This window comes from Dermacentor albipictus, chromosome 3 (genome assembly GCF_038994185.2).
Source record: "Dermacentor albipictus isolate Rhodes 1998 colony chromosome 3, USDA_Dalb.pri_finalv2, whole genome shotgun sequence".
Taxonomy (NCBI): domain Eukaryota; kingdom Metazoa; phylum Arthropoda; class Arachnida; order Ixodida; family Ixodidae; genus Dermacentor; species Dermacentor albipictus.
The window spans coordinates 119,123,022-119,145,712 of NC_091823.1; the positions used below are offsets into that span (position 1 = coordinate 119,123,022).

General features: G+C 46.4%; 1 protein-coding gene across 12 annotated transcripts in view; it reads right to left on the reverse strand.

The window, feature by feature from the left end:
- Nucleotides 1-17,552, reverse strand: part of LOC139057558 (uncharacterized) — a 302,935-nt gene extending 285,383 nt beyond the window's left edge. For 7 of the 12 annotated variants that reach the window (XR_011512889.1, XR_011512893.1, XR_011512896.1 and 4 more), the window contains exons 1-2: nucleotides 17,034-17,552; nucleotides 14,053-14,102 (exon numbers count right to left, since the gene is read on the reverse strand). Coding sequence is in view for 3 of the 12 variants with exons in the window: in XM_070535997.1 (XP_070392098.1) it covers nucleotides 14,053-14,060 (8 nt within the window). In the remaining 9 variants the exon portion in view is untranslated. Of the gene's footprint in view, nucleotides 1-8,091; nucleotides 8,749-10,618; nucleotides 11,553-12,139; nucleotides 13,450-14,052; nucleotides 14,103-17,033 lie in introns of those variants that run through there. The other 5 variants (XR_011512892.1, XR_011512891.1, XR_011512894.1 and 2 more) reach the window with 5 other exon arrangements.
- Nucleotides 17,553-22,691: the final 5,139 nt, after the last annotated feature.

The following is a 22,691-nucleotide window of genomic DNA, read 5'->3' on the forward strand; positions in this document are numbered from 1 at the left end:
TGCCTGGCAGACATCACCACAGCGAGTGCAGCGAGTCTGCGACATCGCCTCTCAGCCATCTTCCACTTCTTCTTAATGGACACTTTCTTAATGCACACAGCTTCAGCCCTTTTTGCAGACAAGGCCTCATAGTGCGCAACTAGGAGAAGCAAATCGGGTGGACTATCATGGTCGCATTCATAAAGCGGACGGCTAGGCACCATTTCACGGCTGTTCTCGGGTGCGGGTCGCAAAGTTACACCACGTTCAACACTGCACCTGCTGAATCACACAGATGGTCACTTGCGGTACGAAAGAAAAAAGGAAATGCACAGTAGTGCTGCGGTTAGTACAAGCGATGGAACGCGAAATGGGAAGCTTCACCACGTTGAAATCACAACAAACGCAGCCATTTTACAACGCCATGGATCAGATTGGATCTGCTAAATGAGCTTCACCGCTACATTTGCAAAAAACTCTTGGAAATAGTTAAAAAATACGGTACAGCATGTAGTGCAGAAAATAATTCGAGAAACTAAATTTTTTCAAGTTGGCGAGGTAAAAAGTTCAAGAGTCGTGCGATAAATCGACGAAATGGAAGTGAAACGACTGAACATGGAAAGTGCCATGTGAGTGCAGCCACCACCGTTCTGTTCCCACGGCCTTAAAGTGCCCGTGTAAAGGGGTATGAGTCTACTTCCCCACGCTTATGGCAGTTCGGCCACTGCTGCTCCTTCCTTCCCTCCCTCCCTCCCTCCCTTGCCCCACTTTTCACTGACATTCACCTCTGTGCAACGTGGTTGAGGTGCCCTGCCCGGAGAGACAGTTATACCCTTGTCACACGGACCCTCCCGGTTAAGGACAGGACAGCCTTAACCAACGTTAAGCTAAGCACTATGTAATCGAAGGTCGAGGAGTTCATTCTAAAGTTCTCTGAATCTGCTGTAAGGAAGGTGGGGAAGTGTTGCTTCGTACCACGAAATCTTGCGCGGGTATGTCCAAACAGAACAACCACAAGAAGAGAGTGCTGCAGCTATAAATAGCTTTCGGTTCCTCCGCCTAGCACGTTCAACTTCAGCATCCACTTTTTCTAGTTCAGCAAAGATGGACAGTAGCTGTATACGCTGCTGCTGAAAATATGTGTGAAAAATGGCGAATGATGCCCAAAATTCCAAGTCTGCGTCTTCAGAGTCAGTGTTGGGTGCAGCCACGAGGGCCATTGTGCCAGCCTCACAGGTCTTCTTTTGAATCACACACACACAAACCACTTGAGCACAGAACAACACCTGACGTGAAGCACTCTCAGCAGAGCCTACGAGACCTACAACACTTTTAATCTGAAGCAGTGGAAATTATGAACACAAACTGCTAGCATGCCGCAAGGACAATGCACATCAAAAAGAAACGCAATGAAATGCTTTGGCTCTCGTAAATGCTACGCCGGTTATGGCAACCAGTGTTGGAAGACTTAATGTGAAAATAGCCAAGCTGCTCCATATTATTGAGTTATCATAGGCTTTCAGTATTAACGCAGTGAGCGTATATCTTATTACAACATGTATATGCATGCTAATTATTTATTTTTCTTTTATCATACACCATGAACTTTGCTTAAAAATTTTGCACGCATGATGACCACATGATCGCGTCAGTTTGCTGAACCGAGTCCGTGTAGCACTGGCAAACCGCGCTCGCGTAAACCACTGTCAACCCTGTGAACCATGGTTAAGCTTAACTGCGGTTATATCTGCTTGCGTGACAGGAGTATAACTGCGCAACGCTTTATCCCAATTTCACTTCCTCTTCCACCAAGACTCTCTATCTCTTTTTCTCCTCGCACTCCGGACCAGTTCCGTCTGGCCCGCCGAGCGCAAGCACTGCCTCTGAGGAGCCCCCTTACCCTTCTGCTAGGACTGCAGCGCGCCCGAGACGCTGGAGCATTTGCTGTGTAAATGACCGGCTCTCTCATGCGTGTGCGCGGGCCTTGCGCAAGTCTATCGTGCGCAAAATCTGCCTTGTGCAACACTGTACGATCTTCTGTACCCCTCAGGCCGCATCTCCGAACAGAAGCACCTTTTCCGCGCGTTCTTGGCGGTCGCCGAGGACGTCGCTCTTCCAAGCCGTCTATAAACTTGCCCCACCCACACACTCGCCACCCCGGCTGCCGCATCTCTCCCTCTCTCACCCCACTTTTCATTTCCTTTTCCCCCTGTGCAGCGCGGTCGAAGTGTCCTTGGTCCCAAACACTCTCAAGTTCAACAAATGGCCACAGAGGGAAAAAAAAAAATCGATCGCGCCGCACTGCTAACGAAACAGGCAAGGTACACAAATTAAAAAGGTTCCCCCGCGAGTGCATTATTTCCTACTAGAGGCACTGTGGTAAGCACAATTTTAACCTACAAACTTCCTTCAACAATAAACGAAGCGTTTTTATTACATGACAAAGAGTACAAAACTATCATTCCTAATTATACATTGTACTCTTTATTACCAACTTTGTTGTTTTTTGCCATTATAAACGTGAAATAGTGTTCGACATCATCGATCTCTCTCCCACATGACCTCAGGCCTGGACTTCAGATTTTTACCGGCTCGTTTGTGTGCACGGCAGGTACAGATTCTTGGGTTCATACATCGGTTGCTTAATTTGTGCTAAAACCAATTTATTGCGCTTCGATATCTCTCATTATTTAACTTAAGGTGTAAGCCCAAAAGCGAGGTTTCCGTCACAAGCCATGTGGAACATGTCCGCATCAAAATGGGAGCCGGATCCTGCAGCGATTGGGGACGGCAATACCGGTGAGTCGTTTAACATCGCTGCTTCAATTGCTATGTAATATATTCGTCTCGTTAACTTAAAGGCTTACCCGCCGTGGTTGCTCAGTGGCTATGGTGTTGGGCTGCTGAGCACGAGGTCGCGGGATCGTATCCCGGCCACGGCGGCCGCATTTCGATGGGGGCGAAATGTGAAAACACCCGTGTGCTTAGATTTAGGTGCACGTTAAAGAACCCCAGGAGGTCAAAATTTCCGGAGTCCTCCACTACGGCGTGCCTCATAATCAGAAAGTGGTTTTGGCACGTAAAACCCCAAATATTATTATTATTATTAACTTAAAGGCAGAGACAAGTTAATGAAATACATGCTGCATTACGTGTGGGCAGTCAGGACTTTCAGTTGCTGTTTCCGAAATAAGCTTTCAGTTGCGACGCCATCATTATACACACATTTACGAAAGAGTGCGATATCGGAACGCGCGTCACATTTTTCATCTCGTTGTAGCTGTAGCCATACGTTTCTGAGTAGCCTTATCAATATGTATTTTTTTCAAGTCTGTCAGCAACTTCTTGCGTCCACAGAACCGAATAACCCTTTGATAAACTGAAGCTAAAGTACTGAATTTAATCTACTGAACAATTGCGTGAATGATAATTCACCTATATTTCACACGTTAGTTCCAAATGTTCTTGCTGTTCAGTTTGGTTTACCTGAGAACATTTATTTTTGTAGTAGTGAAGCGGTGCATCACGTTCATGCAGAAAAAGAATGCACGATTTCTAATAGTTTCATGTCTTTCACGTATTTGCTTGTGAAACCAGTAGTGTGATTTCTTCTAGTAGTGCATAAACGGGCGCACAAATGTTCTCATTTGTTATCTTAATAATACTTCAGCTGTTGACATGCATTGTAGCTAGGCAGACATCAATTTTATGGAGAGTAGCAATATTTATTTTCCATACTGCTTAAGCACCCTAGAAAGAACAGTGTACGTTTGCATGTGTTCTGTAGTCACAAACCATTACAATGCATATCTCACACCTTTTCGCATTTCATATCGCAAAATTGTGCTTATTCAATTTCTGAAGAAGTCAAAATTTCTGTTGCAGACATGCAGTAATGAGGACGGCACCAGTATAAGGCAACACACTCCATGCACTAAAGAGAAGCTGCTGCTTTTACAACAAGGTCATTGTGTAAACTTTGGCTGCTACGAGGTAAACAACACCTGGTTCAGAAATAAATATGCTTGATATATGCTGTACTGGCTTGCTAGTCTTGCGATACATGTGATTTGTTTGTATAAGATCATATGAACATTTGTTCATGTTTACTGTTCAGCATAATTGGTTCGAATATAAAAGGAAACACTATATGAGTTTGGATAATCTCTGCTGTATCTTGTGTCCCTGTTCTGCCCCAACAGAGTCTGTGCAAAGTACATCTTGGTCATCACGGGAGCCACCTTCTACACTGACACGAAGGGACAGGAACCGAATTCGCAGGGCTTACACCATGAACAAAGAAGCGGTTCCAGAAGTAGGTTCCAGAATATACTTTAATGTGCTGTCCACTGAGCGTCTCAAATGCGGGACGGTGGCACGGGCAGTGATGCCTGCCGCCGCGGGCCACCAGACAGCGATGCCTGTCGGCACCATGCTAAACCGTGCGGCGTTAGACTCGCATTCGTTTGCGATACGTTGATTGCTTCGCGTCGATTGCAATGTGCAGTTCATTTCGCGCCTTGCCGCCGCTTTCGTTGCAGTCTTCTTGTGAGTGGGTGTTTTGCATCTATGTGTGCACTCGTCTGTCCAAAGAAACATTAAAGTAGGTCGCGAAACCACGATTTCCCAGACAGAGACGTGGAAAGAAATGGCTCGTCTCATTACCCAGTGCGTCTGCAGACTCTGAACGTATCCCATATAGGGACAAGAACATAAAAGAAGCAGATTGCCGGGCAAATGTGGAGACTCGCGTCGTGTCTCGCCTGAAGTCTGCCCATGTCTCAGCATGGTCCGGCAGTCTCGTAGTGCAGAGCACCAAGCGGCCGGTGGCGACAGGCATCACTCTCGGTGCTACCGCGACAACCTCGCTCGGCACACTAGTAAGTGCTCTTTTAGGCACTATAGTCGGGCCATCTGTCGGCCTCGTGCGCACCATTCCAGTGATGTTCGCATTTGTGTTGTGTGTTGACTTTGACAAGGTGCTAGACGGGAAGTGCAAGTTTCAGCCTGCGTGGCTGCAACATACGGACTATCGTCACTAGGTGAGAATGGAACCAATCGATCCTTGCTGAGCAATGTGCGCAATATGTCAGAAGAAGGTCGACATTGCCACGATGGGGGAATCTGCCTTGAAGAGCCACCAGAAAGGCACGAAGCACCGATCCAAAGCTGCAGCAGGTGAGAGCTGCTCATCCGTCGCAAGTTTCATGCAAGTGGCAAAATTGATGTCAGAGGCTGCTTGTTAGCGTGAAAGCACGGCAACTTCCTCACGGGCTGCGGCACTTGACGAAGACTGCAGAAAGCATGACTCCGTGCTCGAAGCCGAAATTTGGTGGATTATGAAAGTTGTGTCATCACACTACTCCTACAGCTCCAGTGGATCCATAGAAAAGTACACAAATGAGGCCTTCAAACTGTGCAATTACACCCATTACACAAAACTTGACTCTAACCCGACTTCAGTTTACAGCAACCTTGTGCAAAGTACAATAGTGGAGCTCCTGTCCCAGGAACTGATCACCCAATCTTAATATCGTTTTATGATGCCCAAGAACAAAGAAGCATGCCGCATTTATCTTCTTCCTAAAATACATCAGGTTCCTGTAGAAGAAATATTCACAGCAGAAATCACAGTTCAGCCTATAGTGTCTAATAACAGCACACCTACCGAGTCAGTATCTAAATCCTTAAATGACCACCTGTCAAACATCCCGCCCACCCTTCCATCTTTTGTTCAAGACGCCTCATTTCCTTCGAATTATCGACGACACTAATGCCAACCAAATCCTCTCTGACAGCACTACTCTAGTAACTTAAAATGTTTCGGCCCTTTACACTAACATACCCATGAGCAAAGGAATTGAGCCGTGTCAAGGTCCCTCGCAGCCAGTCCTCAAGCGCAAGCTCCTGAAGTTTACCTGTCACTCCTTAGGTTAGTTCTCACACTCAACTATTTCGAATTCGATTCTACTCACTACCTGCGACCTTTGAGCACAAGCATGGGAACACCATTCACTCCCACGTACGCCGACATTTTCATGTGGCAGCTTGAAGTAGAGCTGTGCACGGGCTTGGGCCGGACCCGGGCCAGGCTTTCTATGTCTCGGACGGACCGGTCGGTCTTCCCGATCTCAACTGCGTACCTTATGCGAAAGTATGCTTGTCATCTCGCATGTAGGTACAGCAGGAAGTGCAATGTATTTATTCATCAAAAATTAAATCTACAGGGACGGGAGAAAAGTACAAACGCTAACAAAAGGCAAACGAAAGCTAGCGGAGGCTCGGAATGCATTTGCAGTTTCACCAAGTACCGATGCTTTAGAAAAGCCGCCACTTGCAGGCGCCTCCCAGTAAAAAGGCTGAGAAGGGAAGCGTTTGGGAAGCTAGATAAGTCTCTGTACGGCGCACGCAGGGTCGCCTTTGCGACACATACAAATTAGCCAAGCAGCGGCGTATAGGGGGCTTTTCCAATGGGCAGTGGTATTGCTTGAAGACTGGTCGATGACCGAAGTTGACAGGAAGCCACGTCGTCACTTCCGATGCTAGAAGGGTCACTGTTTTCTTTCAGCAGCGCCTTAGAAACGGGTGAACTTTTTCAACTCGCCGTTGCCGGCACCCAAAAAAGGGGACGATTGGGTGTTTTGTGGCGTTCTCAGGACGAGGCTTCACAAAGCTCCGAAGACGTGCACCCGGAAGCGCTTGCCTTATCTCTTGTTCGTCTTCCTGGTCGAAGCAAGTAGCTAGTAGAACGGCCGGGCGCAAAAAGCGGAAAGCGCGCATGGCCGCCACTCCTCCATTCCGACCATGCTAGTTGCGAGCAACAATTGCGGGGGCCGTCCACCGAAAATGTCCCTCGTTTAAGGTGTGCTAGGAGAGCCTCTTCTACATGAATGGGGGAAAAAAGATGCCGCCTCCTCTGGTGTTCATTCCCTCCCTGCGCATGCTCTTTTTTTGTGTGTGTATGTTCTGTTGTAATTGCTCGTCAGCGAAGTACAGTACCCTCCCACTCTCCCTTTCCATAAAGAGAAACATTGGTAGGAGTCAATGCTGTGCTGTTGCATCTTATTCTCTTATTGCGAAAGCAATACTATGCTAGGTCCCCCTGCCCGTCGCGTATGCCATGCTCTCCCCAGAGCCAATGCTTCGCTTGCCATGTGGTGTGAGCACTGTGAGGTCAGCTCTCGCCGTTGCCTTGACGACACATGACGTCAGCTTGCTCTCCGCCGCAGATGAACGGAAGCCGCTCGACGCATGTGCCCACCAGCGGCGCGTGGCCGCCGAGCCGGCGCCATGCATTTTAGTCACTGCAGCAAGGCGGATTGACCAAGGGAGAAACGCGGGAGTGTGTGTGTGTATGTAAAGGAGGATGTGAAGGCTTCACAATACCATCCGAGTGTACCTTCAATCCATGGTGAAACTGCATGTGTCAAGCTGTGTGAATCGGGTATTCTGCCTGTTTGCTCTTTGACTAACCTGATTTCAGCTATTCTGGTGTTTGTTTTTATCTAGCTCAAGACTTTTTCTTTTCTTCTGCATTTATGAAGTGTCCTGATACGCTTATTGCTTGTTCTTTCTTATGTGTTGACTGTGTTTGATTGATCTGGCTCAGGATTTGTTATTTTATTTATTTGCTTTGATCAAGTGTCTTGATTTGTTTATTGCTTGTTTATGATCTGGTGCTGTCTAGACGCTGCCTTATATGTGGGTCTGCGGACTCGTCAAGCCGCCAAGTGGCAGCTTTTTTTCCGTAGCCCCTCCATCTGTAGCACCTGATGGAAAATAAAGATTTGATTTGATAATAACAGGAACCTATATATCTCCACACACGGGTGACCAAACGGCTTTGAATATAATTGCCTCGAGAATACCTAGCCGAACAGAAAAGGAGCACATTATCGTGACCGGAGACGTGAACAAGAAAAATAACTCTTCGTTCATACAATGTGTAGAAGAGCACTGTCTTCTGGAACTCTGCCCCCAACAACCAACGTCGACAACACAGTGGGGAAGAAGCTTGGACTTGGTCCTACAGAGACTCACACCAGACACTAAATACAACATCAGCAACGTGAACACCAAGTCACACTTCTTCACGGACCATAAAAGTGTCTTCATTGGAGTCAATAAACAGCGATTTCATCAGTGAAACAAGTCTTTGTCTTTAATAGAGAACCTACATTATCACTATAACCGAATTAAACAAAGCAAGTCCACACTAAACCAAGTCCAACATCAAGTTACACCACAGGCAAAACTACAAGCGTAGGCATGCAGATATTGCTTTTGAAATTCAACCAGGTTTAGCCAGAGCTAAACCGCACCACATTTTTTTTTCGCATATCAACTTTGACAACACAACAGACACCACGTCGAATTCATCAATCTAAATGTCTTCCAGCCGCGGCACGGTACTCATGGCCTCCGAGAACGAGACCACGTCTCTGCCACTCCTCTTGTATTTCGAGTGCTTAGTTCCTGAAAGGCCACAGTTGTCAACGCCGGGTGTTTTCATTTCGGCGGACCCACCGAAGGAAGAGAAAGATCTCGAACGAACTGGAAGACGCGCGCCCCCGCAGGACCATCCCAGCGCATGGTCCAGACTCCGGGCCCTTTTCTCCCAGCGACCTTGGCGCAGCGGCACGTGCTGACAGTAGCTTCTAGAGAGTTCGAGCTCTGCCTAGAAGGCAGGGGGAGAGGAACGTAGCTGTGCGCTCGCTGCGGCGCCCACCTCCACTCCGAAGCACCGCCGCCATTCGAGAAATTTCGGACCTGGTTATAAAAGAGCGCATTGCATGCTTCAGTTCGTTTTTTTTTTTTTCAGGTTTTGTATAGCGAAGTAGGCAACCCCGGCTTATGGAAAGCCGTGAGAGTGAGAGTTGTTAGGGGTTTTTTCTGTCGGGCTTCGTAAAGCAGAGTAGGTGAGCCCCGGCTCACAAAGAGTCGTGAAAGAGCGAGCGCTGAGCTCGATATCATTATAATTATATCAAACGCTTTCTTACAGACAGAACAGCCACAATCACCATCGGTGGGGTAACCTTGGAGAGCATTTCACTCAGGAATCGAGGGACACCTCAGGGCTCAATCCTGTCTCCCTACCTCTTGACTATGGCCATGCTAGGATTGCCAAGCAAGCTAGCTGAAATCCCTAAACTACAGCATATCTTACATGCAAACGACGTGACAGTCTGGGTAACTGGAGGGAGTGACGGAAAGATCCAAGAAACTTGGCAAAGCGCGATCGAAGTTGTCATGGATTACGTAACACCTAAAGGACCCTCCTGCTCCCCGTAAAAGTCAGAGTTACTTCTGTATATAGACAAGAACGACGTAGCCAAGCCGTCGGCGTAAGAGCGCCGCATGCGCGGGCAAAATTGAACTAGCTGGTGTACATCTCTCCCATCTATCATTCACATCACCTTGATTGCCTCTTGCACTGAGCATGTTTGGGCACGTTTCGTACCATGTGCCATGTGTGTGCCTGCATGTGTGTGTGGACGTTTTATTCGAAGGACGACGTACACACTTCTATTTGCCTTTAAGGAGATTGGTACGCTTGACGATTATTTTCATGGCTGCAATGCAGAGAAAGGGCAGCGTCTGCTTAGCCATGTACGTGCAGCTGAGCAAGTAATTGGAAACCACATCGTATGTGTCGCCAAAAGAACCATTGGCACATACGATGTGTGTTAGCCAAAGTCATATTTGCAGGTTCTCACAAAATGTTTGCTACAAATCCATGTTGCCTCTGTTAGTGACAACAGACTTCCATCAACACTGTGTCGAAATATACTAACTATATCGCCGCATAGCACAAATCAATACGCGCACACAACTTTAACTAGTACGTCCCCTACAACACAGAATAGAGACAGCAGCATAAATAGCTTGGCCATTTTTCAAAAGTGGTCAAGAGACGGAAGTTGGAATTATTAGTAATCATTTCTGCTTCATCAATGCCGGTGCGACAAAGATGCGGGCGTGTATCGTTCAGTAATTCAATCGATCGGCGCAGTGGTGATGCAGGAATGAATTCTGGTCGTGTTCAATGCATCGTGCACATATTCAATTTCTCGGCACGCATGAACTCTGGCCACTGCTAGCGCATGCAGCAGAAGTGGTTTCTATTCCTGGGCAGCACATCCACAAACAAAACATGAGAAAGAAGACAGGACAAGCGCTGATCTAACAACTGAAAGTTTTTACTTGAATAAAAGGATTATATGCCCAGTAATCATGAAATTCATGTGGATTACATGTAAAAACCGTGATACACTCGCGAGGGATCCATGAACGAGATCGCTTCGTTTGCCAGTTGTTTACTTTGTTCGGCGCACCGCAGTAATCCATGTCTGTCGTCTGCTTTTTTTGTACCACTTTATTCTGTATCAGCAGCACTTCACTGGTGACATCAATCCTTTCATGTTTAGATTGTTGTTGTGGCAGTTAACAACACAACAATCATTTCCAGTTATCCGAAGAGGCGCCGTTGCAAACAAGAGACATTTCGCATGCAGCGCGAGCTACGTACAGGCACGACCTAGAAGCGAAGCAGCGGAAACATACACCCGCGGGAAGAGAAATCGTTCTGCCAGGAGAGAAATGGGCGCTGCCGCCTAGGATGAAACTTGGCGTGCGGACATCTGTAGCCACATGGAGAGGCAGGCAAACTGTCACCACAGGGGGGGTGCGTAGGAGCTCTTTATTAACACTGCATTTATAAACGTATTATTGATCGGAGTATGTGCTTATGTGTATGTGTATTTCACTTATGTATCTTTTTTGTTTGCTTATGTTCGCCTATTCATGTACTCTAATAATTGCAAAAATAGTGCTATTGACTTATTTTTTTTTTGTGGCATATGTATTACTGGAATATCCACGTATTGTGCTAATCGTTGAACTGCTGCTTTTGACCCACCCTGTAACAGCCGACAAGCCAACAGTATGAGTATATTTTTAAGAAATCACGCTCAAAGCTAACGACCAGAACTTCCCAATAGTACCAAGCATCAGGATCCTTGCACTTAGAATACAGGCCAATGGACACAACAATGAAGTGATAAAGGCACTAGACTCGCACGTGCATCAAACAACAAGACTCATTTTGTGCATTGCCAAAAGACACCACGGCATGAAAGAAACTGATCTACTCAGATTGGTACAGGCTTTTGTCATAAGCAGAATAGTGTACGCTACCCCATTCCTGCAAATAAAGAGTGATGAATGCTGCAAAATTAACCTCATGATCAAGAGAGCATACAAGCAGGCTCTACGCCTCCCAATTATGACCCAAATGATAAAGTTGAGGCTCTAGGAGTACACTATAGTCTTGACGAGCTCACGGAAGCCAAAAGAATTGCCCAACTGGAGAGACTCTCGCATTTTCCGACGGAGCAAAACATTCTCCAATGTCTCGGGATTACATATAACACCCAATTCGGACCAATGCGGGACATTCCCACAGAGTTGAGAAAACACATACACGTCCCACCATTACCTAAAAACACTCACCCTCTGCACAACCAAGAGCGGAGGCCGGAAAGAGCTGAATGCTTGGTATCTGGTAAAAAAATCTGGTAAAAAAAGATTCGGCACTAAATTACCGCCCCATATCATTAACGAGCGTCCCGTGCAAAATCATGGAGCATGTCATTTATTCTAATATCATGGCATTTCTCGATAAAAATAACTTTTTTCATCCATCTCAGCATGCCTTTCGAAAGGGCTTTTCATGCGAGACCCAACTGGCCATTTTCATTCATGACTTGCATGTTAACCTCGACACCAACATACTAACTGATGCCATTTTCTTAGATTACGCAAAAGCGTTTCATAAAGTGCCGCATCAACGATTACTTTTAAAACTAAACCAGTTAAACCTGGACCACAACATTCTGATTTGGATCAAAGAATTCTTGTCTAACCGGTCCCAACACGTACTTGTTAATAATCATACCTCCGACCCTGTTCCTGTAACATCTGGTGTACCCCAAGGTTCTGTTCTCAGTCCTCTCCTATTTCTGATATATATTAACGACTTGCCTCAACACTTGTCTTGCCAAATCCGAATGTTCGCTGACGACTGTGTAATTTACCGATCAATTTCTAATCATTGCGCCGCAGCAAAACTTCAGCATGATCTAGACCGTGTCCAGGAATGGTTCGACCGCTGGCTAATGACCCTTAATCCGACTAAATGTAAACTTCTTTCCATTACTCGCCAAAAGCACCCCGTTACATTCCCGTACATAATTGCTAACGAACCTATACAAGCAACAACATCATTCAAATACTTAGGCGTTACTTTGTCCAATAATCTCTCATGGCATGCACATACTACAAACATCATATCATCGGCAAATAGAACTCTCGGTTTTCTAAAACGTCACCTTCGCAACGCTCCCCAACACGTTAAATTACTAGCCTATAAGTCACTTATCCGTTCAAAACTAGAGTATGCGTCACCCATATGGTCCCCACATCAAGCATGCCTCGTAGATGACCTTGAAGCAATACAAAATCGTGCCGCCAGATTAATTCACTCATCTTATTCTCACAAAATCACAATTTGATTTTGGTGATATAGTACAGCTGCTGTGATAGCGTCTCGGTCACGATACTCAGCAGCGTCTACATAGGCCATGTCCTTAGAGTTTGCAAAGCGTTTTTGTAAGCATTTCATTTTCATTTATTTACCTTAAAGACATATAATAGACTTAATAGTGTGCAAAAGGGCGCACACTATTATCAACTATAGAGCAACACTGTTTTCTGGGTGTTTTTGCAGCTTTTAACGTTTCTAAAACTGTGAAGAACATTCCCCTTGCAGCACCTCAGCTTGTTTTCACTTGCTAGCATACTCGCAGTAATGCTAATGAAAATGTTGACACCTTTTTCTACCAATGTGACTCAGTACCTGTTGTCACAAATTTGAGTGTTATATTGTTATGTACACCCACCCCTTATGTAATACCCCCTAGTGGGGTCTTTAAGGTAAATAAATGAAAATGAAATGCTTACAAAAACGCTTTGCAAACTCTAAGGACATGGCCTATGTAGACGCTGCTGAGTATCGTGACCGAGACGCTATGACAGCAGCTGTACTATATCACCAAAATCAAATTATCACTGCAAGCTCAATTATTACAAGCACACCGAAGGTCAAGGAGGAAGTCGCAATCGCCTTGGCATACGCTTCCTCTGCAGCCGAATTCACAGTCAGCGACTCAAAGACAGCTGTACAAAGTTTTGCGAAAGGGCCCATTTCGCCTGAAGCCTTCAAAATTCTGGCCACGGTACAGAAACCTGGCTAAGATGGGCGCAACTCCTTTTGGCACCGGCGCGCTCCAGTCTTCCGGGAAACGAAGCTGCTCACAGTGCGGCACGAGAACTGGCCATCCACAGCCGCACAACCTCTTGCGATGAGCAGTTCGAATCCCTCTTCCACTCTGGCAGGGACAGGGTAGTATCCTACAACGAAATTCTACAATTCTACCGCCAGGCCAGGGGGCATTACCCTGCTGCCCATAAAAATTTAGATAAAAAGGAATCAGTCACCTGGCACCTTTTACAGACGCACACTTTCCCAAACCCAGTGACGTACAGTCACCTCTATCCCAGGCTATATACAGTGGATTGTAAATTATGTGCAGGTAGAGCCGATCTTCACCCCATCATGTGGGCATGTCCCCTGATAAGGACCAGAACACGCACTAGCTTATTGCCTCTCCTTCTTATCGCTACTCCAGAGCAGTAGGAGACTGCACTGCTCAGCTCCGACCTGGATTTCCAACTCCAGGTTGTCCAGATGGCCGAAGATGTCGCCAAAGCGCAAGGTCTGGCCGCCGCCTCGGGGAGAAGAGGACGGGCCCTCCCACTCCCCTCCTACTTAAACTCCATCTCGGACAAAATTAAGTTTATACTACTACTTATAAAAGCCTTTCACTTCTTTCATAGATGGTAAACTAGAACCCCTAGATGCCGTTTTGTATACTAGCACCATCACTTGTGACATGCCGTGTTTAAAACAAATGTTAAATTAACACAAATAGGATGACAGGAGTCGGCGCTTACCTTTTCATGTCTTCCAAGTGTGCCGTCGCTTTCGTGAAGCACTGTTGACACTAGTGAGGGAGAATCAATACACACAAGTCAGGACACATTCACTTATGTCACCAAAAGGGCGCACACTATTATCAACTATAGAGTAGTACTATATAGGGTAGTACTCGTCAAATGTGTTGTGCATGCACCCATTGATCTGAATAGCATAGCATAATCCAGAGCAAAAAAAAAAAACAGGTTTTGTACAACACCCCCATTCTGCACGGAACCAAGAGAGCAAAGTAGTTCTTTGAGCAGCTTTTCTAGTGTTGTCACTGAACGCACAATATCTTCATGCCAGTGTTTGTGAGGTCGCAGAATAGCAGCAGATTCACTGCAAGCAGATTCTGCTGCAAGTATTTTAAAGCGGCAGATCACAAGGTGCAGCGATGTGCCACCACAGTGAATCCATAGATTGCCAGCAGTGACAAAATAGGGGAGCTGGCATTGTTTGCAGTTTCCAGACTTGAAACATTCGTTTCACTCTAATCTAAAACCACAGTTGACCTGTGCTGTCACAGATTTTATGAGGACAAGGACTTTCAGAATATTCAGCATGCAGCATTCCTATCCAAAAATTTTAAGGAATTACTTAGCTTTCACCTTTAATAGGCATTAGTTAAATTTTAATGATGGTGGTGCTGTTCAGTAGCCGTAAGGTTTTCACAGGGTCATGCACAGCATCTATATCATGCAGTGTTTACCCCCTCCCAGTGAGGTTCATTGATGTTAATGGCTTTACAGTGGTACTCAAGCTGTGTGGGCACATCCACAATGAAAATAAGTGATAGGAAGATGTGTCCATCTGCTTTTTGGTTGTTTTCCTTTAGCCCAGAAAATGCTGGCATCAATGTGCTGCATTGTGAATGATGCCAAAAAAAAAAAATTCTGCTCAAGGAACCACAACACTTCAGTTGTTTCCATGATGTAGCCAAGTAGCATCGCGAATTTCCCTTTGGAAGATTCCACTTCAGACGCACAGGGATGTGCAAGAATTACAGGTAAAAGCACTGCGAACTTGTGGAGGTGGTGGCCACTTACAGTTGACAGTTGTAAAATGTGTCTGTGTGCTCCATCATTCCCACATAATGTTCAAAGTGCTTGACAATTCAGTCCACGTGAATATTCCTTAAGGCCTTCCACAGTGAAAATCAGGCCAACAGGCATGTAAGCATTGGGACTCTCTGTTGGCCTGATTTTCACTGTGAAAGGCCTCAAGGCATTTCCAGGTCGATTGCGTTGTGAAGCACTGTTATAATTATGTGCGAGTGCTGGAGCATACAGACACATTTTACAACTGTCAACTGTAACCGGCCTCCACCTCCACAAGTTGCCACTGTTTTTACCTGTCATTCTTGCACATCCTTGTACGCCTGAAGTGGTATCTTCCAAAAGGAAATTTTTAATGCTACTCAGCTACTGCATAGAAACAATTGAAGTGGTGTGGTTCTTTAAGCAGAATGGCTTTCTTTTGGCATCATTCACAATGCACCCCATTGACGCCAGCGTGTATGCCAACACGCATTGGCTACTGGGCCAATACGTCCAGGGATGACAAATTCAAGGAACCCACAGTGCCTGTCATCCCTACGAGGTACAAGCTGGTGTATGTTTAGAAATATACATGGAACCTCAAACTTAAGTAGTTTCGCTAACAGACGTACCTAGGGTTGCTTTATAAATGCATTTTTTAAATGGTAATTCATTGGTACTGTTCCACAGTAAATCATATTTATGGTACAAAATACAGCGATTCTTAAAGAATTTTCACACTGCCTGCCCAATGGCACAAGAGACAAAGCAAACATTCAGAAAACAAGATGCTTACAAGATTGCGCTTTACTACGGCTGGAATAAGTGCTGCGCGCATACCATATTGCAGTCTGCCAGCCAACACAAAGACAGGGTGGCATTGTTTGTTACCAATGTCCTAACATACGGTTGAATCACAGAGTGGTGTGAACATCGCCCGACACATAATCATTATCAACTGAGCTAGTTTGTAAGGTATCAATGAGAATAATTTATGTTCACTCCACTTACTGCGTGGAATTGACGTTCACAAAGCATATTGCAAGCAGCTGATTACCAACATGATTCAAGGATTAAGAGTTAATTCAATTAAATTACGGGGTCTTTTGTGCCTAAACCAGGATGATTATTATGAGACATGCCATAATGGAGGACTCTGGTTTCATCTCGACCACCTGGTGCTCTTTAATTTGACGCACGGCACGTGTACCGTGCCATTGCACGGACATTTTGCTTTTTTTTGTTTTGCATTTCAAGGGGCGAGATGCGGCCGCCGCGGCCGAAACTTGATTCCACGACCTCGTGCTTAGCAGCGCAAGCCCAAAGCCACTAAGCAACTCTGGCTGATTTCGTCAGAGTTACCAGATGGGCAAACACGTTTTAAATAAGCAATTGTGTGTTATGCGAGCCTCTGTGTGATGACAGAGGCAAGTCATGTTAATCGAGCCTTCCATGTCAAGACATACATGTCATGTGATTCATGCGATGTTATACATGTCACACAAATCATATGATCCAGGTAAAGAAATGACCACGACGTTATCAAGACGGCAAAAGGCTATATAGATAGACTCACACTGCCTAACAAACGCATAGAATGCTTCGCATTAAAAAAAAAAAAAGCAGCTCGAGCATCACAGGGACAAAAAGTTTGTTGTTCCTCAGTGAACTGGCGCAATCCAGTCTGGCGTATCGATCAAAGACAACTCAAAGAAAAGGAGTCTCGTCGTCTTGGTGTCCTTGTCATGCTCGTACTCATTTTTCTTTTCCTCATGCAATTTGCAACTTGACGGGCACAACCTGCGGGCTTCAGCACCAAGCGTTCTTTTTTCTTTTTTTTTTTCCCCTGCAACGATGAATTCAACGGCCGCACACGTGCGTGTGAAACGATATATAAGGACGAGTCAATGAATACTTACACTTGAAGAAGTCGTCGACGCAGAGCCTCAACATCCATCCTCTTCTCTTGGCCGCATCACTCGGAAAGGAATGAAGACAATTTTTTCTTCTAAGCGTCCGGTTCGCACATTGCGGCACGCAACAGGTGCGCCTGTATTTCCTTGCTTCTTCCATCGCGCAGACCATGCCAAGCCACAGACGACACACACCAACCAAAATTAGCGTACCGATATATTGGCTGCAATGCTACATGTCTCGTCGCGAAATCGTCCACACGTGAGTTCTTGCGCAGAACGAAGCCCGGCATGTACTGACCATGCCTGCGAGTAACCCGCACCACGCCACGGCCTGCGCCAACTTTTCTCACCTTATGTCGGATTAATCCGGTGGCGGGAAGCGGCTCAAACGGCTGCCATGCGGCTGCCGTCGAGCTAGACTCCTAGAGTGTACTAGCAGTAGGGTGGCTAGAAGTCACCCTACTAGCATGCAGTCCCATATGTTTCTCACTACATTTTCCACATTTTCAGTCCGAACCAACGTTACTAGATTAGTTGTCCGAGCGGCGAGATGGATAGATGTTATGAGCGTCCCCTTTAGAAGGGGTAGGTGGTTTTCGCCACCAAGCCCTTGCTATTTTACTGTTTAATGTTCTACCTGTTAGAAAAGAACAAAAAAAAAACACCATGAACTTCCACAACCAAATTTTTTTACCCCCTATTGCGCACTTTGCTTTTGTAGGTCTTCGTTTTTTGACGTTTCCTTACTTTTCTTCCACCAATCTTTCAATCGCCTCTTACTAATCTTATTGAGGACATGCTTACTTTTCCCCTTCTATCGCTGAACCCAAGGGCTTCAAGGAAGCCACTGGTGCCTAAATCCACCCTAAATCACCCGCTGGGCAGATGTCTCACATTATAATAAAACATGCTCCATCGTTCCCCTAGCTTTACTGCAGCGCTCTCTTGCCAACTATGCTCGTTGAGGCGCCGCGTGTGGAAAAATTTTGCGAGGGCGCTGCGAGCAAACTGGATCTAAAACCCCTCAATCTCCCAAAGTAGCGCCATTCACTTCCCTCCTCCTCCGCTCGGCGCGGCCTCGACGGTGGCGCCGCTGGTGGTGGGCCTGCCGTAGCAGACGACGGCTAACCCGCTACGGGAAGAAATCCGCGGAAAAGTTCGTTCGAGTCCTGCGGAGCAGTTTTTTCAATCTAGATCTTGCTTTGTCAGCCGGTAACTGGCCTTAAGATTGTCGTGTCGGATTTGCGGAAGAAATAGAGAAAAGCACCATTATTCAAGGCGTATTTAAGGCGTAAAGCGCGCGCACGTTGAAAGTTCGTGTTGCTGAAACATGACACAAGCACGCGGTGTGCTCAGACAAGCGAGTAATTACCAGAGTTTCAGGTTTTGACAGCGCCAAAGTATGTGCACGTGGTTTTGTAGGTTAATTTACGTACCTGCAGGATGCTTTTGTTCGGCCGGCGCGTGAGAGATTCCGACTGTGTGCGGTCAGCAATGCCTGGCAGCAGGGCCGTTTCTGTTCCGCGCCTTTTACAGATGTACGTAGCTCATGCACATGTTGTGGTGGCCATGAGCAACGTTTTCACACATAGCCGGTATAGATAATTTTAACAACGTACCAGCATATGAAATCGTTATTTATTTATTACAGTACAAATGGTTAGAATTTGATAGAAAAGAAAGGAGGAACTTGATGGGACAACTGGAAAGAGGTTCAGAAAATAATTATCCCCCTCCCTTATTCGCACCAGCAACACTTTTGTTGAAGTGCTAATTTTATCTCTGTGTATTACGTGCGTCTGTATTCTTTTGCGTTGTAAGTTTTCACAAGGAAGCAGTGTTGCGTTAACTGGAACAGTCAAGGCACACAAGACAGAAGAAAAGTTGATTCTTGAGTTTTACATCCCAACACCACGATCTCATAAGGCACGCCATAATGGGGGCTCTGGATATTTTTTTTTTTTTTTTTTTTTTGCAGCTGGGGTTCTTTAACGCACCCCCAATGCTATGGACACGGGCCCGTTTTGACACGGGCGTCAAACGAAGAGGTTGGAGGAGCCGTGCCACTTCACAAAGCCGCGCGTTCTTTGCCACTTGCTCGAAGTCAGCCCGCCCGATCTTGTGAATCCCCACTTTTCTTCGTTTTGCGTTGCGCCCGGCGGATGGTAAAACAAAAAGCTTTTTGCCGTCACTGGGTCTGTTGTGGCAACCGTAGGCGCAGCAGCACGGCATCGCAATTAAGCACTCGGCCTTAACACATTGTATAAAACTACCGCGCTCCTTCAAACCGCCTGCCGTACTTTGTCGCGCAGGCCCAAGAGTGGGGGTCGCAGGCCCAAGATTGGGGGTCGCAGCGCGCTGGAAAGAAAAGATATACAAAAGCGCGGCGCCTGCTCTGCGCCAGAAAGAAAAAAATATACAAAAGCGCGAGGCCCACTTTCACGTTACACAGATTGGTCAATGGGGGAGCGGAGAAGGCTGGGGCGACAGGAGAAGTGGAGGAGGTAGCGCCTGGGTGAGCGGGGTGGCGGAAAGATCTAAGAATGGCGCTACTTTTGGAAAATTGAGGGGCTTTAACTGGATCGTGGCGGAGACGCGCTTCGCGGCATATTTAACGTAATTTCGCTGCGGGCCTTACGACTGACTGCGCGCGTACGCTCTCATAATAGTAATTTATTTCCACTGCAAATTTATATGGACACCTTTTTGATATTTATACATATTTAAGGCATGGTTTACACAACATGACATCTTCAATTTTGCTGCCGTTGTCAAGTGCGTCGTCTGCTAGCGAGCGCGCGTTCCATGCGCGGACGCCCAGTTTTTCTCGCAAAAAGTGTGTGCAGTAAAATTTTTTATTGTTTTACTTGCTTTGGTGCGCCCGCGACCCTCGTCAGCCGGTATAAATTGCAGTTTCAGCCAGGTACACTCCTATTTTTAACACTGTTTTCTAAAGGTACCACGTTATTTTTGCCACAGAAGCCGTCTATGTGCAACATGAAGCTACGTAACAAACTTTTATTGATATCGTGTCATTTTACGTGCGCTCCTTGTTGGTGCAATATTTATCAGGGACAATGATCAAGGAAAACAATATTATGGTGAAATAAACCGGGTCTATTAACTCCGTGGCGCGAAGAGATGCACATGAACAATGTATCTAATGCATTCTGCGTAAATCTAAGGGACATGTATGTACGAGAACAATTATCAAATATTCTAACGGCACTGATTGAAAAAGTGAGAACTCCTGATGGGAATAAGCGTGTTTCTTTTAAAAGCTGCACGATCTCTACGTGAACCAATCGACTTTGCAAGAAAAGGAATCAAGGCAATTATTGGGCGTTAATGTGAACAACAGTGTTAGGGACAAGAAATTACCTGTGTACTCAGACTGAATCGGGGAGACCAGGAAGTCTTTGCCAAAGTAATCTCCGTGGCTTGAATATGGCTATCCCCTTCAACGTTCTAGCAGGCGAAATGAAGTAGAAACGTATTGGAGGCGAGCTCCACCACTTGAAAAGCTGGCGCCACCATCGGCGTGATGTGGCATGAGGGATCGCGTGGACACATTGGCCGCGTCGGCTGCTTCGGAAAACCGAAGCGAGCTGAAAACGAATGTTTAAAGCCTCACCTGCGCTGCGGTTTTGATTAAGTGTTGAGGCTTTCGCGCCTTAGATGTCTGCTTGACAATATTTGGAATCACTGCAATAGGTAGTGGCTGCCTTTGGAGGAGTGCAGCATGGTAGGCTACTGCTCGGTGCCGCAGTGCCGGACGTACGCAACGGAGCCACGGTGTCAGCCTTATTCACATGTAGCTGCAGGACAAGAAGCTACGTGAACCTTGGCTCGCGAAACTTAGGACCGGCAAACAGCCATCGGCTACAACTCGGGTATGCAGCAAGCACAGAAGCGAGGAATACTCCTGCTACGGCGCCGGGACTGCGATGTACGGTGAGTAGCAGAAAACGCGCACTGAGACGTTCGCCCGCGCTCGCTGGCCAGCTAATGTCGTGACGGTTTGGTCTATAAACTTGTTGATGCTAGATACTGGCACGGCCGCTCGATCCAAAAGCACAAGGTGCGGCCCGCTGCGTCGCGCCTGAACGGCGTCTCGGGCCTAGTTCTCCGTGCGCCCGCTGCGGCGCCACTGCTCGTGGATGGCTCCTGATGGAGAGCGCCTTCACAGCTGCGTCGACACGCGCGATCTCCACTCCAGTCAAGGCGCAAATAATGCGTTTTATATTTGGAAATTGCAGACAAAATCTTTTAAGTCGTTATTGGAAGTGCTGATTATGCCACAAACGCCAACAGATTGTCACAGGGATGGAAATCTCGTAGAATACGCCTGAACGCTATCCGTGACGGTTGCCCGTACGATGCACGACCGGGTGATGCACTTCCATCGAGAGGTTCTGCTTGGAGCAATCTATCAGTACTTTTATTCACTTCTCGTGAACACGTACGCAAAGTAAAAACTTTGCATAGGGAGAACTTGTACCGAGTTTCCCAAGCAATGCAAACTAACTTAGATGAAATAAAAACGCTTGTCATTGCAAATAATCATCAGTAGATCGTTTCTCATGAAAACGAAGCATATTTAGTGATGCTAGAGGGTATCTAACGATTGCGCCCCTTTTACCGAAGCTTCAAAAGGCCTTTGCTTAGAACATGCTCACACCCTTTATTTGAGCACGCTTTCCATAATACACATTCCCGCAGGATTCTTTCGTTGTAGGCAGTTCTTTTTTTTTTCTCTGAAGTGGACACTTGGTTGCTGATAAAAACAGCAGCTTTGTCTCTTGTTTCCGCTCTTTGTAATACCCGAACAAAGGACTGAATTTCGTTGTTGTTTTCGTAAACTAAGAGGCGGTTTTTCATTTCGTCCTGTTCGGACTGCAATTTTTTCAACTCTTCTCCTTGACGGGCAACTTTTTTTTTTTCAATCTCTTGACTGCTTTCTTTGACTGTTCTAGGACGTCCACGATATCTAATGTTGTTTGGCAGGCCTGGTCAACAGAAAAACTACGTTCGGCGCATGATTCTAAGGCAGTCTCTAGAACTAGAGCTTCCACCTCGTCGCTGAGAAACTGCAAGGCGCTTTCGATGTTGGGGCTTCCTCCTGAGCTGCCGCAATTATCGCTTGCGTCAACTACTGTGTGATCGGTAAAGCTTCTTCGATGGCGCTTTTTGGGCTGCACATTCACTTTTTGCAGGTACTATGGATATTTGCAAAACACGGTCGGTACCGCATTCGGAAGCAGGAGCCCAAGTTTCGTGTTCTTTTTAAAGTCACTTACTGTAAAGGGCAGGGAACATACCAGAGATGATGAAGAAATTACGGCCACTGACCAAGTCAAGGTGATAAAACACGCAGAGACGTTTCGGGACCCGTACGGGTTCCTTGATCACACTCTGCGTGTTTATCACCTTGACTTGGCACCCCGAAACGTCTCTGCGTGTTTTATCACCTTGACTTGGTCAGTGGCCGTAATTTCTTCATCATCATGTTACCTGACCAGACGAACTTTCGTCGAACTCTTGACTACAACATACCAGAGACCTGTCAGTCGGTTCCCACTTGCTTCCTTTTCCCGACACTCCTTGGCGAGAGATCCTCCCACCTAGGGTGAACTGGGTTCTGACTCCGTTTACCGTTTC